Source organism: Diorhabda sublineata, chromosome 7 (assembly GCF_026230105.1).
Source record: "Diorhabda sublineata isolate icDioSubl1.1 chromosome 7, icDioSubl1.1, whole genome shotgun sequence".
NCBI classification, from domain to species: Eukaryota; Metazoa; Arthropoda; class Insecta; order Coleoptera; family Chrysomelidae; genus Diorhabda; species Diorhabda sublineata.
This window is the reverse complement of record NC_079480.1, coordinates 10951658-10976647: the sequence shown is the minus strand read 5'-3', so window position 1 is coordinate 10976647 and position 24990 is coordinate 10951658. Positions and strand designations below refer to the sequence as shown.

At 32.7% G+C, this 24990-nt stretch overlaps 1 protein-coding gene across 1 annotated transcript in view; it reads left to right on the top strand.

The window, feature by feature from the left end:
• Positions 1–24990, top strand: part of LOC130446550 (uncharacterized) — a 181230-nt gene that overhangs the window by 30609 nt on the left and 125631 nt on the right. The window contains exon 5 of the mRNA XM_056782881.1: positions 8767–9032. Within this exon, the coding sequence (XP_056638859.1) occupies positions 8767–9032 (266 nt within the window). The remainder of the gene's footprint in view (positions 1–8766; positions 9033–24990) is intronic.

Sequence of the window (24990 nt, the reverse complement as noted above, 5' to 3'; positions counted from 1 at the left end):
CGAAACATAACTAAATATTTTATTTACTTTTGATTTGAACGCTTCTAGACGTTACCAAAATACATAAACTAGTAAAATTCATCACTTTTGTGCATGCAAATTGGTATATATACTAGTTTTTCCATTGAACTATTTAATAATATTGAAGTGGAAAAACTGGGAAAAAAACAATTTTTGTATCAAAAGAAACTAAAAAATACTTACCAAAATTTAATAATAAGTCTAATTAAAAAAACAAAGTGAATAGATACGAGTAATTACTTGATAAAGCGAATTAGTCATATTACAAATATGTAATGAGGTTGACCATTGACAACGAAAATATCATAGAAGATTTAAAAAGAACGGAATCAAAGAATAAGAAACCTCGTAAAGTTATAGAGATGAGATTAAACTTGAAATAGACAAATAACATCATTTTCCGACTGAATACACAATCAGGACATCTGAATTAGTCCATTAGACTATATATCCAGTTTTCAACAACATAATTATTATAACATTTATTTTATAAATATCGAAAATAATACTATGGAAGTAAAAGTTTTTCACACTAAATAATCGTATTGATTAATAATTAGTAATTAGATGTTCGAATTGTATTCCTTCTACTCGATCGTGTCCGATTTCATAATATGGACGGGGGATGTGAATTCAGCCAAATTAATTACTCAACCTACGATTTCACAGATTTTATATTCACTGGTAGTAAATTGAGTCAAAAAATATCACAGGTACCTGAGCATAGTAGGCAGGTCAGTATCCAGAAACTGAAAAGTGACATAGGTTTTCTCTAAATCCAAATATAATTTAATTTGCATTTTAATATAATACTATACTCAAAAACATCCCCAAATAAGTTTTTACTATATTAGATAAACGACTGGATACATAAGAATTGAATTCTTGGAAAATCTAAATAATCGTTAGAGGTCTTTTAGGTTAAGTTCTTTTGGTTTTACATGTCCAAATTATCGCAACCCAAATTTCTATGGCCGAATTTACCACATCAAGAGGTCATTTACGTACTATCTGGCCGTTTTTACTACCGCCCAATATAGAGTTACTTAATTCCTGGTTTGTTACTTGCCAGGATATTCTCAGTATTCTATCGGAATATCTAGCTATTCACTCCATTTTGTCTCTTCTCACAATCCATCTATTATGAAGAACTTCATTCAAGTCAAGCCATCACTGTAATTTGTTAATATACATATACTATTCTGCTAAAATAGAATGTTAGAATTTTTTTCGAATTGAATTTATTATAACAGAACCATTTCCTTACAAATTTGGTAACCTATAAAGAATGGTTCAAAATGATAGTATCTAGAAATCACACCCTTTGTTTATGTTAAAAGCAAGCAGAAGAGAGTAAGCCCTAATACACTCGAGTAGTTCGAGTCGTGCCTGCCGTGTGGAGGTTCCTGTGGAAATTGATCTTGAACCACAGGTTCCAATGAAATAATTCCCAATTAAGTTAAGTTCTGTGCGTCTCTAGGCGAACTCGACGATCATGAGCCACTTCTGCTTGTCGAGTAGATCTTGCTACAACTGCTCCAAGTGAAATTATGCTGGACAATTCTAAAGAAGAGCCTTTATCGTGGTATCGATAAAACAACATCAGGTCAAAGTTTCTCGTCAACTCTGGATCGCCTATAAGGCAAATTGCTCTTTTTTTTATTGAGTCGAGAATCATCAAAATATGTCAGGACATATTGCTCTCAAACTCAACACCCAACAGGCGAATTCGAGGTGCTGGAGATATTGAAATAAAAGGGAATTATTATTAATTATCAAACTTTTTGTTGAAATCTGAATGAAATTGTGCTAATTCAAACATGCCAAAGCATAAGGGGCGGGTAAAGAAAACTTCACAACAAAGATGCACGCTAAATCTCTGTTCTCAAGACTTAAATGCTTTTTACAGGTTCAAGATACATCTGCATATCTACATATGTACATCTTACGTCTTGTATCTTCGGTGTGAAATGCTTTTAAATTTTTTATCTAATACTATGCTAATCGCTTATTGATCCCCCAGTGCTACCAAAATTGTTAACAGACTGTAGACTTACTTATGAAGCTAACTTGGAAAGTTAATCAATTATTAGCAAGCTTAGAAAAGCTTTAATAAAAAATTCAACAATCAAATTAATGCAAATCCCTAATTTCGAATTGTCGGAAGCGATATAATTGATATTTGAACTAGAAATGCTCCGTTAGATTCAGTCTCAGTAATAATTAAATATTATATACGCAAACTTGAGAGCCTTTAATTGAAAATAAGGAATATTTATGAGAGAATACTCTAAATAAACTACCAGAAACCAACTTTTTTCCATATATAGGGAAATCAAAATGGAATTTTTAAGCATCTTGATTCCAATCTAGTAGTCTCGATCCTAGTGTAATGATAAATTCTGGCGAGCCTCGTTCATACGAATTTTAATGAATTGCTGTCAACGGAACAGGTATTAATTTGTACATATATGTACACTTCGGTTCACTGAAAAAGTGTACACTTACATTTTTCCTGCGGAAATCAGAGCTCCTACCTACTGTCACTGTCATTGTCAGTAACAGATAATTCAATAATTAATTTGTATTCAAGTGAAGTGAAAGTGTACTTGATTCCTTCCCACTTAACTGAAATGCATGCCGTTATTTCCAAATTGGAAAATGGTTGCTCTATTAGAAGACTGGCTGTTTCAAAGGCTTCCCATAGCTCTTCTTGATTTCCAGGACGAAAATTCGTTTTGCTAATTTTTTTTTACCAACAACCTTCATAAATTTTCAATAGAAAATATATCAGGACTATTTGTCGACCACGTTAAAATCTCAAGATTGTTTTGTTGAAACCATTGTTGCAATATGTCAGCGATGCGTAGTAGTCCCCTCCGGCTTATCACTGACGATTTGATGGAAAGAATTGACAAAAAATCTATAAAAATTGCTCGGAAGTGGATTAGGCGCATAAAGGCATTTGCCACAATGGATGCAGTAGACCGCTTTCACTTTTCACTGACGATTTAATGGAAAGAATGGATCAAAAAATCCGTAAGAATTATTTGGAATTGCAGTAGGTGCTTAAAGGCAGTTGCAACAATGGACGCAGTACTCTCCTCCGGCTTTTCACTCACGATTTAATGGAAAGAATTGATCAAAAAGTCCAAAAGAATTGTTCGGAAATGGATTAGGCGCTTAAAGGCAGTTGCAACAATCGACCCAGTACCTACTCCCTTCCGGCTTTTCACTGACGATTCCATGGAAAGAATTGATCAGAGTCAATAAGAATTGTTTGGAAATGGATTAGGCACTTAAAGGCATTTATATAGATATATAGATAATATAAAATAAATATTATTATTTTCCAACCAGAAATTCCTTTGTCAATATTCGGAACTTATTAAATGTATCTGCCATTTTTAATTCTGAAGGTAGCTAATTGAATATGTTTTTGCTCTGAAGATGATGGAATTTTTTACAAAATCAGAGGTTAGTGTTGTTAAGTAAATGTCCAAATTCTTTGTTGTAGTAGAGTATCTATGAATAGGTCTTTCAATAAAGTTGTAAAAGTCGAACCAAACAAGTGAATTCTAAAATGATAAAACCGGGATGAGCTAAATTTTTTTTAAAATAGAATTCGCAATGCTCTCTACAACTCAAACCATAAATATTACGAACGGCTCTTTTCTGTAATTTGAAGATATATTCGAAGAGTTGCATTTACAAGAAAGGGACAAACTATAGCAAAGAAGCTATCCCAACAACGAGTAGTAAGTCCGTAAAGCAGTACGAGAATCGAGCTATTGACACAGATTTAATTACAAATCAGGCAGAGAATAAAGGTTGTGGAGCTCCTTTTTAGGATGAAACTAGAGTTTTCTCAGTGTTTAAACAGTGACCGTTCGCGTCAAACCAGGACTTAATGAGATCTTTGTCAATGGTAGAATGTAAAGCTTGTATATCTGGACCACTCCAGGTTACACTCGTGTTATCAGCAATTTACCATTAATTGGTAAGTCATTAAAGAATACCAAGAGAAGGACTGAAAACTGAACCCTGAGGTACACCACTGCCATACTCATAATATTCTAATTTGTTAATCAGAATTTTATGATCAACACAATCGAGTTTTATTAAGTGGCAGAACAGAAAACATAGCGTCATTGGTGTATTTATTATATAGGAAACCAAATTCTTGAGCTTCCAAGATTTAATGCTTGAAAAGAAATTGTAATAGAGGGCTTTACATTAGTAGCTCAATTATCTTCAATAGCATGAGTAATAATGCAATAGTTACTAGTGTCATTTTTCTCGCCACCCTTGTGCAGGGGAACAATTATACCTAGCGAAAAGTCCCTTTTCAAAGGATTCATTGATTAGAGAAGATAAAACGTTAATCATCACTTCTGGAAAATTCAAAAATAACTCAGCGATGACGCAGGAAGTCTTGTTTTGAATACTGAGTATAGTTTGCTCTAGCTCAAATCTAGTGGGATGTTTGTCGTTGGTGGGTATTAGAAATTCCGTAATATTGTGCGAAGTGATCGTCGAAAGGGTGTCTTTGAATTCTATTTTGATTATATACAGGGTATAGTTGTGACTACATAAAGAAAAGTTGCTGTAGTTATGTGACGGATCGATGCTGAAAAGGCATATACAAGGTATTTTTTTGCGTAAGTGATCGGTGATATGCCATGCCAGATGTTGTCTGGACAGAATTTGATCCCCGACAGACTTGGTAAGCAGATAAAGTACTTCTCGAACACAAGTATATAAAGTGACGATATTATCATACTATATGCTCTCGACTATTTAGGATTTAAGTGTTCAAATCGATATAAATAAAACACAGGACCAAAGAGTTTTTTAATAATGCTGTAAATCCAATTAATTGAGGTATTTCTACTATTATCATGAATAGATTCATTGCTTTGAATTTTTATACAAAGTTGTAGGCACAATTCGGCGTGAAACCTTTTATCCAAATCACGTACTGATCCTATTAACTCCATTTTCCTACCAGGAAGAGTATAACAAACGAATTTCCCACGATACCGGAATATTTCCACGGCATTTTCTTGATTCGCTTTGTTCACCCCATTTCCTCAGTAATACTCCATTTTAGTTATAAGACTTTGTAGTTGATTTCTCTTAATTTCATTGGTGTAAGTACATCTTCGACCCACGCTTTCGTTTGTATCTACTAACTGTGTAATGGAGAAAAAAAAGTGGAAACAATTTTTGTTGATGAAAGTTTGTTTAATATACAGGGTAAGTTCAAGTATTGAATTCTTCGTATTCTTCAGATAAACGATACGTTTCATATTTCAACGTACGTTATCCTAGCGTACCAATTTTTTGAAAAATTACTTTCGATTATCTTAATTATTGCAATTTTTTGCCGCTTTTTTGCCGTGAAATTCCAAGAATTTGCCGTTACTTATTTAAAAAAAACGTATGGTCCGTTATCTCAACACATTAGTTAGCGAGCTACACCCTGAAAAATCGCTTCCCCACGTACGGCAATTATATTTGAACACATCAAAAATTGCCGCTTAATTTGCCGTGCAAGAAATCTTAGTTGGTTCATCCGGAGCACATCGGGATCGGGCGAAAGTCAGAAAATGGCAATTTCCCATATAGACTTTCCGACACAATATTTTTTTGTTACTCAATTTTCAGATCGCTATTTCAATCAACTTGGCATTAATACTCTTACGAACCACATCATAATCAGGTCTTAGCTAATAATATGTTTTCAAGGCTAAGCCCACTTGAATGTTAACTGCATATTTTTTTCTCAGTAATTCGGATGAATTTAATTACTGCATAATATACACTGTTTACTAATTAAAAACACAGGCAAATACGAATTGTTGCATTTTTTGCATGTATGGTAAACACTTAGAAAGTAAAGGATAAAGACTTATAATCATCTTGTCATACGCCCCAAATCTTTTTAAACAAAGATGTATTTTTCAACGAGGAATCCAAAATTGAGTACCAGCTTTCTTCGCTGCTTTTATGTTATTTACAAAACAAGTATAAAAAATCTTGTTATTTTTGTACATATTATTGCATTACTATGATCAGAGAAGGCATGTCATGAGATATTTTCCTGAAAGCAAGGGCTTTTTCAGGTTTTAGAAGCTTCATATAGCCAGAAACATGGACCCTTATGGAATTTTCCTATACTCGAACGGAATAAGGAATTTTTTCGATGGAACTGCTTACATATATTTTTGCACTGTTCACTGCCGTACCTAAGGAAGCGGATTTTTAAATAATTTCAACCATTAAAATAATAGATTAAGCGGTTTTTCAAGGTTTGGCTAGCTAAGTTTATATGGAAAACTTTGCGCCCGATCCTAATGTGCTCCAGATGAATCTTGAACGGCAAATTAAGCGGTTTTTCAGGGTGTGGCTGGCTAGCTTATGTGTTAAGATAACGGACTATAGGTATTTTTTAAATAACGAACGGCAAATTCTTGGAGTTTCACGGCAAAAAACGGCCGGTCCACTAGGTTACCGTACGTCAAATTCCATAAACATCGATATAAATAGTGAATTGGAAAGTAAATATATTCATTGTCTTAATTACTTTAACTTAGCGGATATATTGCAAATGAAGGCATGTAGTTCTAGAAAACATTATGTTATACTCAACATTTTTCGAGAATTTCAAAAACGAAAATGAAAAATAAAAATCAGGAACTCGTCTCCCGTTTTATTTGACACACAAAAAATTATTGTTTATAAAACTGAACGTGACATAAGGCATTTCGCTAAAAATTCAAAAACAGATTATAAATGTTTTTATGTTAGTAAAACTAGTTTGAAGTCTATCTGTTGCCAAAAACATTTTTATTTATAACTAATATGATATGCTATTCTCAAAAATATTAAAATATTTTTAGGAGTTGTGCTATATAAGTATACAACAGAAAATAACATGTATTTACTAAGAAACACGTTACTAAAGTACACTAATCAATCAGTTCCAAGAAACTTCATTCATGTTGATGATCTTCTTTTGTAGAATTTGAAAAAGGAAGAATCAGAAATCAATAATAGTTACATATCATTTTTATATTTCAGAAACCCTGGTAGAGCTTTTCCATAACGTTTGAATTCTGATGCATATTCTCTTCCTGATTTTCGCTCATATCTCCTAAATTTTTCGAAAATCTGTTCAGATAACATGGAGGAAGGAGATTTTTATGTTTGTATTACTTTTTGAATATCCCGTTCAACACACCATAATCTTTTATTATTGTGAAGGGGAAGTCAAGCTGATTCCAATAACTCTGTGAAATATAGAGTGCTTATAAAAAATTGTGGAGCACCCTATAAGATTGTGAATAATTTAAAAATGTGAAGAGTGCTGATGACTATAAACCTTTCAAATTTTCAAATTGATAACTCATAGGACAAAGGCGGTACTGAACATTACCACACTAATCAAACATAATAATTAATTGATAATAATCAAAAATAAAGTAGTTCTAGCTGAAAAAAGTCATGAGTGAACATTATCAACCACAACTTTTGCTGCAACATAAAACAAGTTTTTTTTGTGAACATGTTAATAAGTGTTATTATACAGAATGCGGCTCAATTATGGAACAAATTAATTATTTTGCCGACAATTTATTTTAGATGAAAATGAGTCGTCGCTTTTTTAAATTGAAAATAACTGAACCTTCAGGTCAGAGAACCTCATTTCGCTGCTTTAACATGACCAATTCCTCTACTTTCTTTTCAGTTTTACTGACTGTTAATCTGTTCGTAGGCCCGTCTGGATACTTCGCATCAACCAAATAGGTACCTGTTGCTTATTCATCGTTTTATCTACACTTCTTATAAAAATTAAAATTCTGTGCAATAGGTTCCATTCAAAGTAGCCATAGAACGTCTTTATTTGAAATTGGGGATATCTGACGAAACAGTAACTGATATTTTAATTGCCATTAGATGAAAAACATTACTCTTATCCAGCTATCTAGAAGTTTAATGAACTCATATAAGACGAGGGTTTATGACCTGACAGAGGAACAAATTTTTTTATACATTCAGTCCAGCGATGCTCCAATCTTTTTAACTCTTACAACTCGTACTCGTCTGATCGAATTCTCTCTCCTGCAGCTGTTATTTTTTTAGATAATCGATGTGGACAATTCTATAACTATCCCATAAAACTATCTCTTTTCTGGCCGATGAAACCGTCTGTGCCTTTCCCGAAGTAGGTTTGCCATTTGGAATCCGCTATCTTACGCCTAAACTATGACTCATTTTTAATCATTGTAGCCTAAAAAATGTTCAAAGTGCACAAACGATACACCCAACTCATAACTTACACATGTACAATTCTCCGGTCACTGTAGAGAAAATAGCCTCTTTTGTACCTCAATCTGACGGCTGCTAGTACCATTTGATGATATGTCGGCAGCTCGATACTCAATTATTTCCATTTTTGAAAACATAATCAAAACACTTACTTATAGGATGGTCAAACTGGAACAAAGCATCTAAAATCATTAGTTTCAGTGAAATTCTCTCAACGTATCTGCAAATATATTTATCAAGTTATATTGGTAAGTGCTGACGTCAAGGTTGAGATCGAAAGCTTTACGGACACCCCTCATATAAATCTCAAACAAACAAAAAATACACAATCAGGAACTATTTGAAGAATTATGATTATATTAATTGATATTGCAGCACCGACGAAATATTTACAGGTAAATCATTTTCCAGATTTGATTGCCGGAAATCCACCTCCGATTTAACAGATATGACAGACGATGTGGCTCATACAATGACCACGTCATTAAGCAGACCCAGCTCTCCGAGAAGAAAGGGATCTGTAAAGGGTCTTGCATATTTAGCGTCCAGGCGCAGCTCCAGAGATTCCATTGCCTCCAATATGTCAAATGTATCGTACGAAGATATAGGTCCTCTGAATTTCCAAAATACTGTTCGAGGTCGACAAAGGAGAACTTCTAATTTCTTAGAATTGCCAGGTGAGTCAATGCTTATATTTATACTATCAATTGTGAAAGAAAGTTTATATTGGCGTGTTTTTTTTGCTCTTAATGAACTATTACAGAAGAATGAAGTAATTTAAAGTTGAGCTAATCAATAATATAACTTCATTTCTATGGTCATTCCAATGGAAAAAAAACAACAATGTAGGGAACCCAGATAAAATGAATTAATCATATGGTGGGTGCCTCATAAATAATGGCTATTTCCAATGTTACCATAAAAATAGAAATACAAACCTCAATATTCATTTTCTATGGTTTTAACCTAAGGTTTAGTAAGCTCTTTAAGGCGTTGGGAAAACAATTCATTGGACTTCTATACAAAAGATTGCGGCACTGCATTTCAAACATATCCTTTTGATTCAAACTTTCCCACGCGAGAATTTGACTATGGATGTAAATAAATAGTAATCTGATGGAGAATGGACTTAATGCTGGATGTAGTAGCAGCCCAATAACACAAAGTTTGTCAATCTTATTCCTTGTAACTCTAGCAATTTGTAGTTTAGTATTATCTTGCTGTTTCCAGTTAACTGAACCTGGATATTTGTCTAATAAAATCTCATACATTCGGCATTCCACCATCTGGAATGATGTCGAAGGAGACGAATAGACCAGAAACACAGCAATATTTTCTGCTCGAATCGATCTTTCTTTGCGATGGGTTTTGGAAATTGTCCTTCGTCTAATTACTGATTTTCCATGTGCGTGTTGTTTGAATAGATTTTGACAGGACAAGGAGTTGTTCTCACACCTGTATTCGACATTTCGCTTGACCCTGAGATCGAACTGTCTTTAAGTGTAGAATCTCCACTATTGAAATGATTAAACTAACGTTTTGTCGTTCGGTCATTAACTGGGTTTTCCCCTTCAATTTAACAAATTTCACTTGCTGCCACGTCTCGTTCAAACTTTTGTTTCCAATAATGTCTAAGCAATACCAATATTTCTTATATATCGTACTACTACTTATTATAAAAACGTACTCCGTCTTCAATAAACAAAAAGAGTATGATAGAAAGAAAATGAAGCAATAATTGTAGGTACTAATAGAATTAGAGACTAGTCTTAACAATTCACGACATGTTTCAATTGAGGCCTAGTAATTTGGAGGCTCCCTCTGTAATTAATAATTATCCCAGTTACTGTACACACTCATAAAAAATTTTAATAAGCGCGCTTAATCAATTAACTGATGTCTTACAACTTCTTAATGCATCCCTATTTTAATATATGCTGGCACGATCGCATTGTAATTAATCAGGGAGCATACTTATAGCTTCACCTGATTTCCTCGGAAATATCTTTTTTGGAGATGATTATTTGAGGTAATTGAAACTAAAAACGAAGTAAAGAAAAACATCAATTGCAAACCAATGTTCTTAACTAGAAAGCCAGCTAAAAAAATCCAAGACGGAGTTGTGTTTGTATTTGTGCGAAAGGAAAAATGTCATTGTTGTTATTATTAACATTGTGTAAGTTATATTGAAAACTTCTGATTGAAAATTGTCTTTCTGAATCAGAAAAAGATAAAGCTGCAGCTTATTACGTAAAATGATTCGACGAATAGATCGTCCAAGAAAAAATGTATAGAATTATTCAAGAAATTCGGTACAGTATTAATCAAACAGAAAAGGCGGCTCCAGAAACACTTCACCAAAATCCGAAAGAAAAGTTTCACCGTAACACTTTAAAAATTAGTGAAATATAACTGTAATATAAACCCTTCGCTGAAGACGATTAGAAGCATGTTAAACAAATATCGTGCATAAAATGTTCATAACTGCGCCTTCTTCTGCGTCATAAAGTTTGTTTCCTAGAGTATGGGATCATAACTGAAAAACTCTCTTGGATAATCTTTTCTATAGGGAAGAAATTCAAATTAGATGATGCGATTCTATAGGATATCTCAGAATTTTAGAAAAAAACAATTGGGACGTGGCAGTGGCATTCTAATTATTTGAGATGCGTTTACAAAGAGTTCTGTTGGTAGCGTATCCAGTATTTATCATCGAGCCTCCCCGTGTTTTACAATCGAAATTACAAATGGATCTAGCATCAGTTTTCCCTTTCATCTGCGCAAACACACTCTTTTCTAAGACCCATAGACCCCAAACTTTGACTTATCCTGCAATCCTTATACTTATTACATTTTGACGTCTTAAAACAGGTTTTTTCACTGCCACCTTCGCAAAAAGTCGAACTTCTCTCAATCTTGTGTCACTGTACTGTAAGGCAGATCCCTAGATCATCGATCTGGGCTGCTATCTCGGGGTTCGTGAATCGCCGATCACGTTTATTGATAAATACAATACATTTATCTTCTTAGTTGTGTTTTTTTCAGGCCACCTTGAATATTTTCTTTCGCAAAAGCTCCTGGTAAATGCATATACTCGAAATATGATTTATATCTTATATGAAATATGAGATTTTGGATTAATGCACAAGTTTCAACCGATAGTTCCTTGATTACCTATTTTGAAACATATAAGTCTGAATTTACGAGAACAAAAACAATTCGTATACGAGCTTCACATAAAGATGCCTATAAAGTATAATCGCAGCACGTTATTGCGTCCTACTAAAACTAAACTACAATCATAAACAGCGAAGAAATAAGTCACAGTCTAAGAATAATGAACAATTCAGCTACTACTTCCAAGTTTTAACTTGTCGCACTCACCAACAAGATATGGACATGTCCTAGTATAAAGTAAACAAATAACGAAAATGTGTATTACTTTGAAATTTAATGAATGGATTATGAGGTGGGCAAAAAATTTTAACCGATAGTGTACGTATCCACGTTTGATTAGTTAAAATTTTGAAATTGAAGTTGAAAAATTAAAAAAAAAACCTTATATTGCTTGACAGAACTTTTTTTATTAAAAATATATTCATTAGTTAGTACTTAACACATTTATTTTTCCCAGTAAGGCTCCTTTTGTGTGTCAATGTAAATTTTTTTAATAATAATATGCCATAATTGGCATTCTCCATTTTTACTTTTCTCTATCTCCTCAATCGTTTACCTTGCACTTCACTCGCATCTCCTAAATTTTCTAAAAAGTAGTCAAGGTGGGACTTAAGAAATATATTCTTAAACTCAAAAGGTAATCTGAGCAATGTTTTATATCAACTGAAAACTATGATATCGGCCATAATAGAATAAAAACCACAAGGCAAAAGCTTCCGAAATAGTTGTCGCGGTCAATACCTAAAATTAAATCTGTATCAATGCCTGGTTTCATTTAAACAACTTTTAAAAAGTGTATTTTCATGAAGAAATAGCTGAAGTCACGTTTTCATTTAACAAGTTTTGTCCGTTGTTTAATTTTAAATTCTGACAAGGATATAACTCGTATCAAATTGCTCTTTTATTCTAAACAATGCAACAGTTTTCAATATTCACAAATCCTGAGAAGTGATGAATGAAACTTTGTCCAATTATACAAATAATCCTTCCAGCAAACTGAATAATTAAAATCGATCGAAAGCATTATTAACGTTTTAATGAACATAACCTTGAAATACAATATTCTGGATTATCAGATTATACTTCACTCATTTTTTGAAAGAATTTCATTCTTTCAATAATTTTAAGATACATTAATATAACATCAAAGGTAATGAGACTTGGTTTCAATCATTAATATTTCATCAAGGCACTACTGTCGTTCAGTTCAATAGTATCACAATTTCCTTTTATCCAATTATGTTTTAAGTAAAAATAAACGAAATAATTGATTAAATTACCATTTTACTTAGTGAAGTTATGTTATATATAGAATTAAGAAGACAAAAGTCAAAGCAATAATTGGCTCATAAATAAGAAAAAACATATAAGTCAGAGATAATTATTTTGAGATATTTGTGTTTTACGTTTCTTTTTTTAAGCATTTAGTTTAAATTATAAGTATATGTCCTAATATATACTTTCATATAAATACAGGAAAACACGAAATAAACAGTACTGAAATTGAAATATAGGTGTCTCTGTATGATGCGGTCTCCTTTCTGTGATTTTCCTTGTATCCTTCCGTGTTTCCATTCTTAATTCAGTAAGTCCTCTATGCTTATTATTTGCACCTTTCATTGGCCCATGAATTTTACCAAATATTCTCCTATCATATATCCTTAGTTGTTCTTTGTCCATATTTGTTAATCTAAAATTTTTAACGGCGTATTTAACTACCGGTTTTATCGCTTTCTTGTAGACTCTAAATGGTTGCTCGGCTTATTCTCTCTTTCTGCATTATAATTTTGCGCTTATTCCTCCTTCCTTTCAGTTTCCATGTATTTTGTCTTTTTCTAATTTATTTTCAATCCTGCCTCTCTTACAATTTTTGTGTCTACAAGACCCTTTGTGTTAGTTTATTAATGATACCATCATTACTGCATACTACTGCAATGTTGAACTAGTTGAACAATACCGCTGAGACTCCATCATCCTGCCTTACCCCAACACTTATTTCAAATGCCTCATAAGGCCCTTTTTTATTGATACTCTTTCCCTAGAATCTAGTTTACTTATTTTCCCCAATTGTTTTAACTTTTAGGGTATATGTAGTTTTTCCATCATTTTTATAAGCGTCGTTCTTTTTACACTGTCGAATGCTTATATGAAGTCGATAAGTAGCATTTGCCTATTAATGTTATGCCTATAGCTCTTTCATTTATTTTATAGTATGTATGACACTTACTGGTGATCTTCTTTGTCTGGAACCTGTTTGATATCCCTCTATTTCTGCTTCCGTTACCTTTTTCAGTCTTTCATTTATTATTGTTAGTATTTTGTATACGGCATTAAGCAAACTAATAGCTCCATAATCTCTATATTTGTTGGGATTTTCTCCCTTCATTATTGTTATAATCGATTCAGTAGACCGCTCTCTCGGCATTGTTTCTGTTTCTGTGATCTTGAATATTTTGTGTCTCTCTCCCATATTATATCAGTTCATCCAATATGTCGTCTGGCGTTCCTGTTTTATTATGTTTCAGTTTGTTGATTATGTCATATATTCCACTTTCGTCGGTTTTTCTTCATGTTCTAGTATCTTACCATTATCACTTTTATCATCTTCTCCGTATTCATTGTCTTCTTCCGATAATAATTGTTTGAAATTCTGACTCCATTTTTTCTTTATATGTTGATATAATTTTACATTTCTTTTATTGTCATTTTTCAAACTGTACATACTGCCATTTAGCCATTTTATTTTCTTTTTTTCATTATCTCTGTGCTCTCGTTTCTATATATATTATAATCATCTTGTTTCATAGTCCGTAGCCATTTCAACCTAGCCTCTTTTGTCGCGTTTTTGTTGATAAAGGTCAATTTATAAACTTTTACATTCGCACCCGCGTTGACGACCTTGGTTCAAGATATTATTAAGTGATATTCATAAATACAAACGCCCGCGCTCGCGTTCCAACGCCTAGCCAACGTGAAGTCAAAACTGACGCCAACGCCAATGCGGGCGCGAACGTAAGAGTTTATATATCCAACTCAAATCTCTCTTTGTAATCTGTTTAGTTTATGCGTAAAATGCGTAAAAGTATATAAATCAATATCAATGCTTCAGTTTTGAAAATTATTGAAAAGCTCATAAATACGCGTTATACATTGCGCCATCCAAAAAGGAAACTCGGTGGGTCCCAGGACAGTTAACAACAACAATAACCATGAACTTATTTTTGTGCGAAATTCATAAAATCCGAAAGCTAGCCAGACAAGGACAGCGATGCATTTTGGTTTAAAAAGCGCTTCTTTGCAAAGAGTCCTGAAGAAGTTGGGTGCATTTTGGTATGTGATTTGATATAGTTTTAAAACGAAGCACATTTTGATTTATCGGAAGTTCCTTAACTTATTGCAAAAGTGAGTGTCTGGTGTGCAATTTTGGGACACGGAATCATTGATCCTTACTTGAGGAAACAATGAAATAATTACGTAAAGTTCAGTACTGATTATATCGGTTTATACTGTACATTATATTAGGTAGGTTTTTAAGAAAAAAAGAACATAATCCCCTCCTTACAATACTTCATAGAAATATTGTTAAAACATTTCCAATTTTAATCGCTCTTTGGAAAAAAAATACTTGGACGCCGAGTAAAATGTCGCGATGGTGAATACTAAATTGTACGCAAGATCACAGCACTGCCTAATTTTTGCATATCCCTCGTATATCAATTGTATATTTCTCAGAAATGACTCACACTATACTTATCAAGTGATATATCGTTCAAATATACATGACATATTTTGATTTATTATATTTATTATGACAAAGTGCTGAGCTTTGAACGATACGATGTCAATGTCAATATGTATGTATAGATAACATCGTAGAAAATTAATTTTTGCCACATGTGGTATAGAATGAGGCTTTTAAACGGTTATATTCAGACGTAGATTCATTGAGATCCACTCCCGAAATAAATTGAATAGATTCTTAACCATATATTTTCCTGAGATTTTTTTTATTCCATAGAGAATAGTGGAAACAAGACTTAGAGAAACAACATCGCTCAAAGATGCGCTACGATACAAATAACAGTTGGCATGTCGAGAGTTTTAATCGATCTGTTTCCTGATATTCTTTCAGATATTGAACTGTTCTCTTTAGTAACCCGAATGAATAATTCGAATCTAATTGGAGAGGTTAGGACCAACTATTATTGGATGAAGTACTGCAGTACTATGAAGATAAAAACACCATGTAATTTGAATGAAATATTCTCCAAAACGCTCAATTATCAAGTTCTATAAATCACCCACTTAATTATTCAACATAGCAATCGTACATTGTTTCTCAAAATTCTCTTCTGCTTCTTCTTGTTTCCTCTATAATAGGTTTATCACCTGTTAATTCTTCGATATCTCTCCTTATGCTGGCTCTGGGTTGTCGCTCCATCTCTTTCGTGGTCGACCTCTACTCTGTGTTCCACTCGGATATATTTCTCTTGCTATTATTTCCAGTCTGCAGTAATTCGACGTATATGCTGGTTCCCTTGTTTTTTACGCTGTGATACCCATTATTTAATATTATCTATGTCACATGATCGTCTGATGCTAAGTTGATTTGTTGATAAAAATGAAGCAGAGGTTTTTCGTGGTTCTTCAAACAACATGTCCCAAATAGATTCCCTTACAATGGCTACTTATTTTGCCACAAATTAATGTAGTCTATTTTTATATCCATACACTCATACACTTTTCTCAGTGCCATGAACTTTCCTGCAGATGGAACTGTTTTTTGCCTTCTTTGGAACCGATACTTGTTTTTTTGTTTGGGGTGTGAAGTAATGAAACGGTGCAAAAATTCGGCTTTATTTCTGTGAAACATTTTCAAGCTCTAACTAGAAAAATCTTCATGATATTATTTTTGTTCCATTCTGAGCAAATGCGGCATCCAACTACCGCACAGCACATGTCAAAACTTTCACTTAATATACGATGTACCGCACTTTTTGAAATATCTACTATGCCTGTCGACGATCAGTACTGTTTGTCGATTTTCTTCAACATTTCACCTCATTTGATCGACCACTGCGATGCTGGTCTTCGTAGGTCGTACGACCTCGTTTTAACTCTGTTACCTAACATTTTACTGTTGATAACGAAATATTAGTTTTCCCCAGAGTAGAATCTAGCTCAGCTTTCATATTGGTTGTGCTAAGGCCTTTCAAATGAAAATATTGTATCACATAACGATGATTGTTTTTTTTATGTTTACAAATTCACTGAAATCGATGATTGATGGCTGCGAAACAAATACTGAACAAATTGTCATGATCAAACTTGAAACATATGCTGAATAGATTGTGTACTTTCTAATACAGTGGAATTTTTCAAGCAATTACCGCCATCGATGATCAGAGCAGGAAAAAATTCACTTTACTTATTCACCTCGAAATGATCTTCACAACAATACCGATTTCTTATATTTGATAAAACACCATTCCTTTCACTGTCCCTTTTCATTACATGACTCCATTTCTCCATAATTTGTTTGGTGTTGGTATATTTTGGTACAATATAATACTTATAACGAATCAAGCTTCGACATTCCAAGAAAAAATACAACTTATACGACGCGATAGGAGGGTAAGACAAAAAACTTGATGTGGAATATCACACTTAAAAAATCTATATCTATATCACCGCTATTATGAGAACTTACTAGAGACTTGCGGTAATTTTTTGTTACGGTGAGTTCAATCATTTAACTATTTAAACCCAACATCGTTTTCAGACCCATTGCTACTTACTCAAACCATTCACCGAACACTGCTTCCGTCGCAGTTCTGTTACAATATTAGTGACATCATTTCACTCAGCGTCACATTGGATGGGAGTCCCCGGCAGTGGCCGTAAGCTACATTGAGGAACCATTCCAAAATAAAATCAGTTTAGCCAATTAAATATTGAATTCGATTGAGTACAGCCAAACTAATGGAGCAATAAACATTACCCCATCAACATCAACAATAATATCAAATTTGACCAAAGTGTCGCAATTGACTTTCAATTACTGTACAGTACAAAATATTTGTATGAATCTCCCGGAATAATTTGCATAGTTTACATAAATAATTTGCTAATAATTCACAATTCCATTAAAGATAAATAAATAAATAAACTTTGAAAATAAAGTGATTAATTTTCAATATTGTGATTGGTTTTAGAAAAAATAGCTGTTAAGACACTCGTGTACTTAACGACATTTGCCAATGCCCTTGAGCAGCTAGAATCATCTCAGATCTTGAAATTTCTGTGTGGGGTGAATGAAAATACTAAGCATCATCGGTATCACGGCATGAGAAAAGCACACAATAGATTTTTTGCGTTTTACTGTATATGACATCTAAATTATCATACATAGAAATATATAGAGAAGACTAGTCTTAAGGTAACTAATTTTTTTTAAATAAGTATATTATCAACGGAATCTTAGCGTAAACATTGTGGTATTTGCCGGTAAAACAATTGATCTTTTTCACTAGTCGAACATATTTTGAATTTTTGGGTACACCTAAAAGATTACACGTTATCTAGAGATTATCATATATTCAAATATATTTCGTTTGAGTAATTCATCATATAATATACCAAACGTCAAGAAACTTTTAACAAGACAATATATTATATGAGAAGTTTTACAAATTACTTGTTCTCAAAACTTGATGTTTATTCATATCCAGCATATGGCGACTCCATTAAATATTCCGTATCAATCTTCTCCAGACTTTAGACTTCGATTCATAGTGCACTCAAAAACTTTCGATATTGGAATGAACCTCAACTTCAAAATTAATGAGTCAGGATTAAAAAGACCACTCGAATAAATCAGTTATTAATCGAGGTGACTTAGCAATTCTTAAAGTTGAATTTTGTGAGTCTGGATTTTTCTGTCTTGCAATCGCATAGCATTAGAAATTAATAAAATATGTATTCATATTTTTCCTCTAATCACCTGATCTATAAACGTTAATGAAATGTTATAATTTAATAGGAATAGTGTAATGTATAAAGGTTGTCCAATTGAGAGTGATACATATAGTAAAACCTGGATAATTCTCTTATATGCTGGTTCTCTTTGACTTTCTTTACATTAGATCTGAATCAATCAAACATTTCTTATATGGACATAGGTATGGAAATTAAATTAGAAACAATGTCTATTTCAAATATTTTGGAAATGTTATTTCCATTCTATTTCCATTTCAAAACTAAATATGAAGAAGAAATTTTTATTGTTGAAATAATCAGTCACTTTCGCGTGGTTCTATTTTTTTAATGACCTGAACTAATTTGACTTCTAAACTGGTGGGTTATGGATCAACAACTATTGAGCTCAATCATTCGAAAACTACAAAATCTGATATTCGGAAGCATTGCCAGGAAATCATTAACTTTAGGGTACTGGACCGTTTCACTTTCACTTCTGTTCGATAATAAACTTAACCTAACCTAACCTAACCAAATTTCTCATGATCCCCAAGTCCATGGGCTAAAGAGTATTGGTTGGATGGAACATCACATGTACAAATTCCAATTCAAGGAGGGTCTTGTGAACTGTATAGTTGTCGCTTTTGCAATTTCATTAGAGTAGTGGGAGTCTTTTCTCCCTTTTATCCTTATAAATCCTTTTTTACTACTACATTCCTAAATTAATACATTTTCTTTTTGTTCGGTCCATAGTAGTCTCTTCTAGTATACTGAATGATGGTTACATTTCTTTCTTTGTTCTGGTTATCAGAATATCTTACAATATTTTGTAGATATTGAATCTCATTCTTTTAATAATCCCTTCTCAACTTCATCTTTCTCTGATAAAGTGTGAGTGATCTAATATAATCTAGACTAGCTACACAATTTTTTTCGGTATTCTTAGCTGGAAAAAGACAACAAACATTTCATTTCTATCCATTGAAACATGAGCTTGCTTATAATCTATGAGCATAACACGTAGGCGTAAGTCCGCTCAAAGCTTTTACCTATTATGGTGAATATCTGATCCGTTGCTCCCCTTCCTTTCTTTAAACCTCCTATTTTCCCACTATTTTCCCTTATCTTTAGCCAAAAAATGGTACACCATATCCAGAACTGATACTATTCTATAATTTTCACGCCCACATCTATCTCTTCTTGTATATTGAGATTGTTTCATTTTTCAGATATTTATTATATATTCTAAATGTCTGATTGTCATTTTCTATATATTTTCCTTCATCATATTTAATAATTACTTCTTGAAAAATATTCTCTTGGTTTTTCAAATGTTGTATCTTCTTTGTTGTTGTTGTATCTTATCATCTGTTGGTTTCTCCACGAGTTCGACGTTTTCTATTTTCTTCCCTATATCTTCTTCCTGTTCTATTTTTTTCTCTTATCCATCCAGCATCCATTCGAAGTATTGAATTTATCTTTTAATTTCTTCTATCAACCTTCCTTCGTTTTCCTTTGGATAAGGTAATGGGTAACTAAGTGTGCCCTTATGTAATTTCATGAAAAATCTCATACGCGGAGAGTATAGAACGATTTCAATACAAAAACCCAATTTGAACATTTTATTCCACCATACTTAAGAGGCGTCTTTTATCTCCTCCATTAACTTTTCTGGAACACGTTCGATTTCTTTCCAGTTTAACGCGCTGGTGTTTCCTTTTATGAAACAGTTAATATTTTCGATAATCTTAAATGCTGTAGAGGGATTAAACAATTTTTATTTTCCAATGCTCTCAACGCATTAATTTTTTCAGTTATAATCTTTGTATTCCATTGAATACGAAATTATTGAATTTCATCAATATTTATTTATATAACATACATTTTTTTCACACTGTACTCTGAAGTAGACTTTACAGTACTAATTTAGAAATAAAAAATCAATTAACATCAATAACTAAATTTTTATTCTAATTTTTGAATGTTAAAAGTAATGGTGCAACCACTGTTATTAGAAAAATTTATTGTAGGAATTACTGGATGTTCTTCTTTATTTCAAATAATGCTGGAAGATGTGTGGTTTTTGTTTAAAACTTGTATAAAAGCTTCACCCCCTTGTATCATTCTTGCTATTTTATTTTTGCTCTCGACGGATTTCTCCACATATTTTCAGTTCATAATTTTTGAATCAAATCACAATATTAATACGAAAGCTATTTGATTACTTATCTTAGCAACGCGGGTCTAATTGTCTCTAAGTACAAAATAGCCTACCAATTTCAAAATTTGCAAACAGCAGTCCTTTCGTATAACATTTATTAATTTAAATAGCAGCGTTCAAAAGTTATTCCTATGTTTAGGCCGAGAAATACCTTTTTAAAGTACTGAAAGAATAGTTATCACCGAGGCCGCTTGTGGCCGAGGCAAGGTAATCTCGAGGTCGTTAAAAAGTTTCGCGGCCATGCCATTCACACTATTTTTCATGCATTCGTGTAAATTATTGAACTAGATCATTGTAAACAAATATCTTTTTGCTCTAAAATCAACAGCAGTTCAATATATACAAAATATTTTCTTCAGTTCTTGACAAAACGCAAAATGCCTGATACTGATATTTCAGTACCTTCCACTCTTCCTGAACTCGAAAGCTTTGTAAATTCGGCGCTTCCCGTTTTAAAACCCGAAAAATCTAAACGGCAGTACGAAAAATATTACGGTGAGTTTAAATATTGGTGTGACAAACAGAATGTTAAGACGATGTCTGAAAACATTTTATTGGCTTATTTGATGAAGAAATCAAATGTTTAACTTCATAGTTAGTTAAAATGGTCATTGAAGATATTCAGGAAGAGAATGTTCTATTAATAGTACTCGTTCCTGATACCAAGATACCCAGATAAGAAGCGTGTTTTCACTGATATTGATTTCATAAAAATTTATCGTAAATATGCAGGTCTTCGACTAAAACATATTGTTAATAATCGTCTTATATTCTTGAGATGTGCATCGTTGTTGTAGTGCAGTACAGCAGTAGTGTAGTGTAGTACTATTGGGAAAATGCCTAGTAAGATTGCCAAATATCTCAGATTATCAAATCCTGAAACATACACGGGTCACTGTTTTCGGAGAAGTTTTGCCACGCTGCTTGCCAATACTGGGGCTGATATGTCAATTCTTAAACGTCACGGTGGATTGAATCCACGACAGTAGCGGCAAGATATACAGAAGACTCTTTCGAAAATAAGAAACAAATTTTTAATTCAATTTCCAGCGATATAGCATCTGGTTTGAATGTAGACAATAACCAGAAATACTAGATGTAGTTGCTTCAACTTCTGGAGTAAATATAAGTAATGATACAAACTGTACAATTAATGTTAATATTCATCCTAAATAATATTAGTACTTATGTATTTGTTGGTATTCGATAAAAAATAATCCTTGTCTTTGTAGTATTTTTTAGAAATGTCAAATTTGAAAGTGACGTTTAGTTTCGCTGACTGTGCTGAAAACGCGAAATACTGGCTTCGCGTGCAATTGCATAAAAAAATCTGTATAAAGTGATAACTGTCTTATGTTTTTTTTAACAAACAAAAACTGAACATACGCTACCAAAGTAGTATGACGATAAAATAATCTTATTGTTCTAATAGTAATAATATAGCTTTTTAATATTTATTAAATCATCGTTTTTCGCGTCACAGGATAAAAATTTGTTTTATACACGGGAAAAACTTTTTTTGCTTTCTGTTTCTTATATTCTCTAGCTAAAATCTAGTACTTTTTTGCCTTGTATGATAAAAACTATTATTGTCCCACTTTACATCTTTACATCAGAAATCTCTGATACATAAAAATTACTCTATAACAATATTTATAAGTCTCTTCATTCATACAGAACGAGTCTTCTGTATTTTTCCAAGTATGAAAAGCAAATAGCTACTTAATAACAGTTGCCAAATTCAGTAGCACGAATTTGTTTTTTTGTCCATTCAGATAACAATAAAAATATTGAGCGAAAGGCTAACAAAACCTATTCATTTGATGGAAAGCTTTTTTCAATTCAACGGTATTTCATTTTATTTCCACAAAAGGCTGGAAATTTTGATAAAGAGATTGTTCTGATTAATTGAAATAGAGTTAAACTAATATAATGTATAACGACTCATATGTATGATGAAAGCCATTGAAATAGATTTCATTTTGACTTTATCTATACGAAAGTTCATATTTTCTAATAAAACTAAATTGATCTCCACAGCCCTTCTAATTTCTCTCATTTTATTAACTACAATTGTATAAATGATATTGAAATAAAGTCACAAAGTGTTTTTGAGACCTCAAACTTGCTTAGTGTGCGTTCACATTGGCGACGCTCAAGCGATGAGCGTCGAGCGATGTCGCGTTTGCGATGTCATCGCGCGCGTTGCCCTGTTCAAATTGGTTAAGCGTCGTTTTAGTTATTTTCTAGCTTTCGAACCAAAAGTACGTGATGAATTTGGTATCCAAACAAATATTACTCGTACTTATAGAAAGTACACGACTTGATAAAAAGCATAAAAATACAAGGTGTTCATGAACTTGATACGAATAGACTTGCTTATGGCAAATTCCATCACCTTAATCATCAACATTTTTATTTGCATGTTTATGATACGTTTATAGTAAATACAATAAAACGAAAAAAAAAAAGAAAAATGCTTATAACTGGTAATGGATATTTTGCAATCCACAAGCATGTGTTTCTGAAGAATATTCTGAAGGCACTGTATATCCTTGTTGGTTTTCTTGAGAATTTGTTCTTGCTGGTTTTGTTGAGGACCAATATTTCCCTGTTTTTGTTTTGTTTGGAGAGCCTCTATCACAACAGAAAGTGATAATCCAGATTATTCATTAAATCCTCATTTTTATGTTGACAATAATAGTTCCAATTTTTCTTTTTCAAGTTCTAAGTAAGTTTCGATTTCAGTTTTTTTTTTATTTTTACGCGGGTTTACCGGAGTGTCAGTAGAACCAATGTTGCGTTGCATCGCGCGACGTTGAGCGATGGTCTTTTGCAATGTGAATACATTCATTTAAAGTCTATAGCCAGAGAGATTTTTTACACCGTTGGAGCGGCATCGCTCGACGCTCATCGCTTGAGCGTCGCCAATGTGAACACACACGAGAATATTCATGAGATTTATTGAGCATTTATGACTTTTTTCTCAAGGGGCCAATCTATAGTAGAGTAAGAGCCCACGATGACCAGTCCTTCGTTATTTTTTAAACGCTAAAATTTCTCTGTGTATGTCTTCAATACATGTAAAAATGACCCTCGACTATTAAGTTACGATTGTGGTTACTTGGACAAATAAAAGATAGTAAAGGTGTATAAAATAGTATATAGTATAGTATAAATAGTTTTTTGTAGTATAAATTTAAATTTTTTCATATTTCCCTCAGGATATATGCAGAAATCGCGTGATCCATTTGCCGGAAACTTTTTACAGTTGCTACCCCCTGCCAGATACCCCTAAATTGCAATAAATTATAATTATACTTTCGTTATAGTATAAGAGCTGAATTTAGTTACTCAGGGACCTATAAAAACATGTTAACTCAATCTTCTTGAAAATTTGGAATTAAATTCATCATTAAATCAATTAAAGCGATAATGGGCTACAGTTATGTTCAAATATAATAAATGATGATAAAAGATCATTTCACATGAGCTTTCACAGTGTATTCAGTAACCTACCATTTTATAAAAATACTACTATCTTTACTTTAATACCATATAAAATAATAAATTGAATTCAATTCAAAGTAATTCAACTTTAGAACGCAAGCTTATCAAAATCTTTGATGTGTGAATTTTTTAGATCATCTTCATTGTTTCTTGGAGTTGTATGTAAACGTATTTAAGAATTTCTTGTAGCCTTAGTGAAAAATTTCTATGAGTTTCGATTTCGCATAAATTAAACATGAAAGAGTTCACTATCAGATTTGATGCAAATGGAGTTGATTACCAGTGCATAGGAGGAAGTAACTCAAAGGGAAAGAAACAGTGATGAGCTTTATTCTCTTAGTCTGTGTATGCCGTCTCACAAGATTGATTTACAAAGAAGTAGTAGATAAATTAGAAAGATAACATATAATCACATATATCCTACTCAGGTTAATACCCTTGCAGAATTTAAAGAAAAATTAATCCTCATGATATTTCAATTTCGATTACTTACTAGAAGAAATCGAAAAGCTTGGATAATAATGGAATCATAATTAGGCTTTGACGCTAGATCAAATTATCTTTCGATATATACTAAGACTATTCATAAAGTAACTTCCGAATCACAAGTTCATGTAAAAGTTACAACTCTTCTCTGCAAAGGCGATTTGACGGAATGATGCTGTTTTGCTACGGAGATTATATCGTTAGTTTCTCCCATGCAGGCCAGATACCAGCCCATTTCCTGTGGAATTTTCATAATCAAGGTC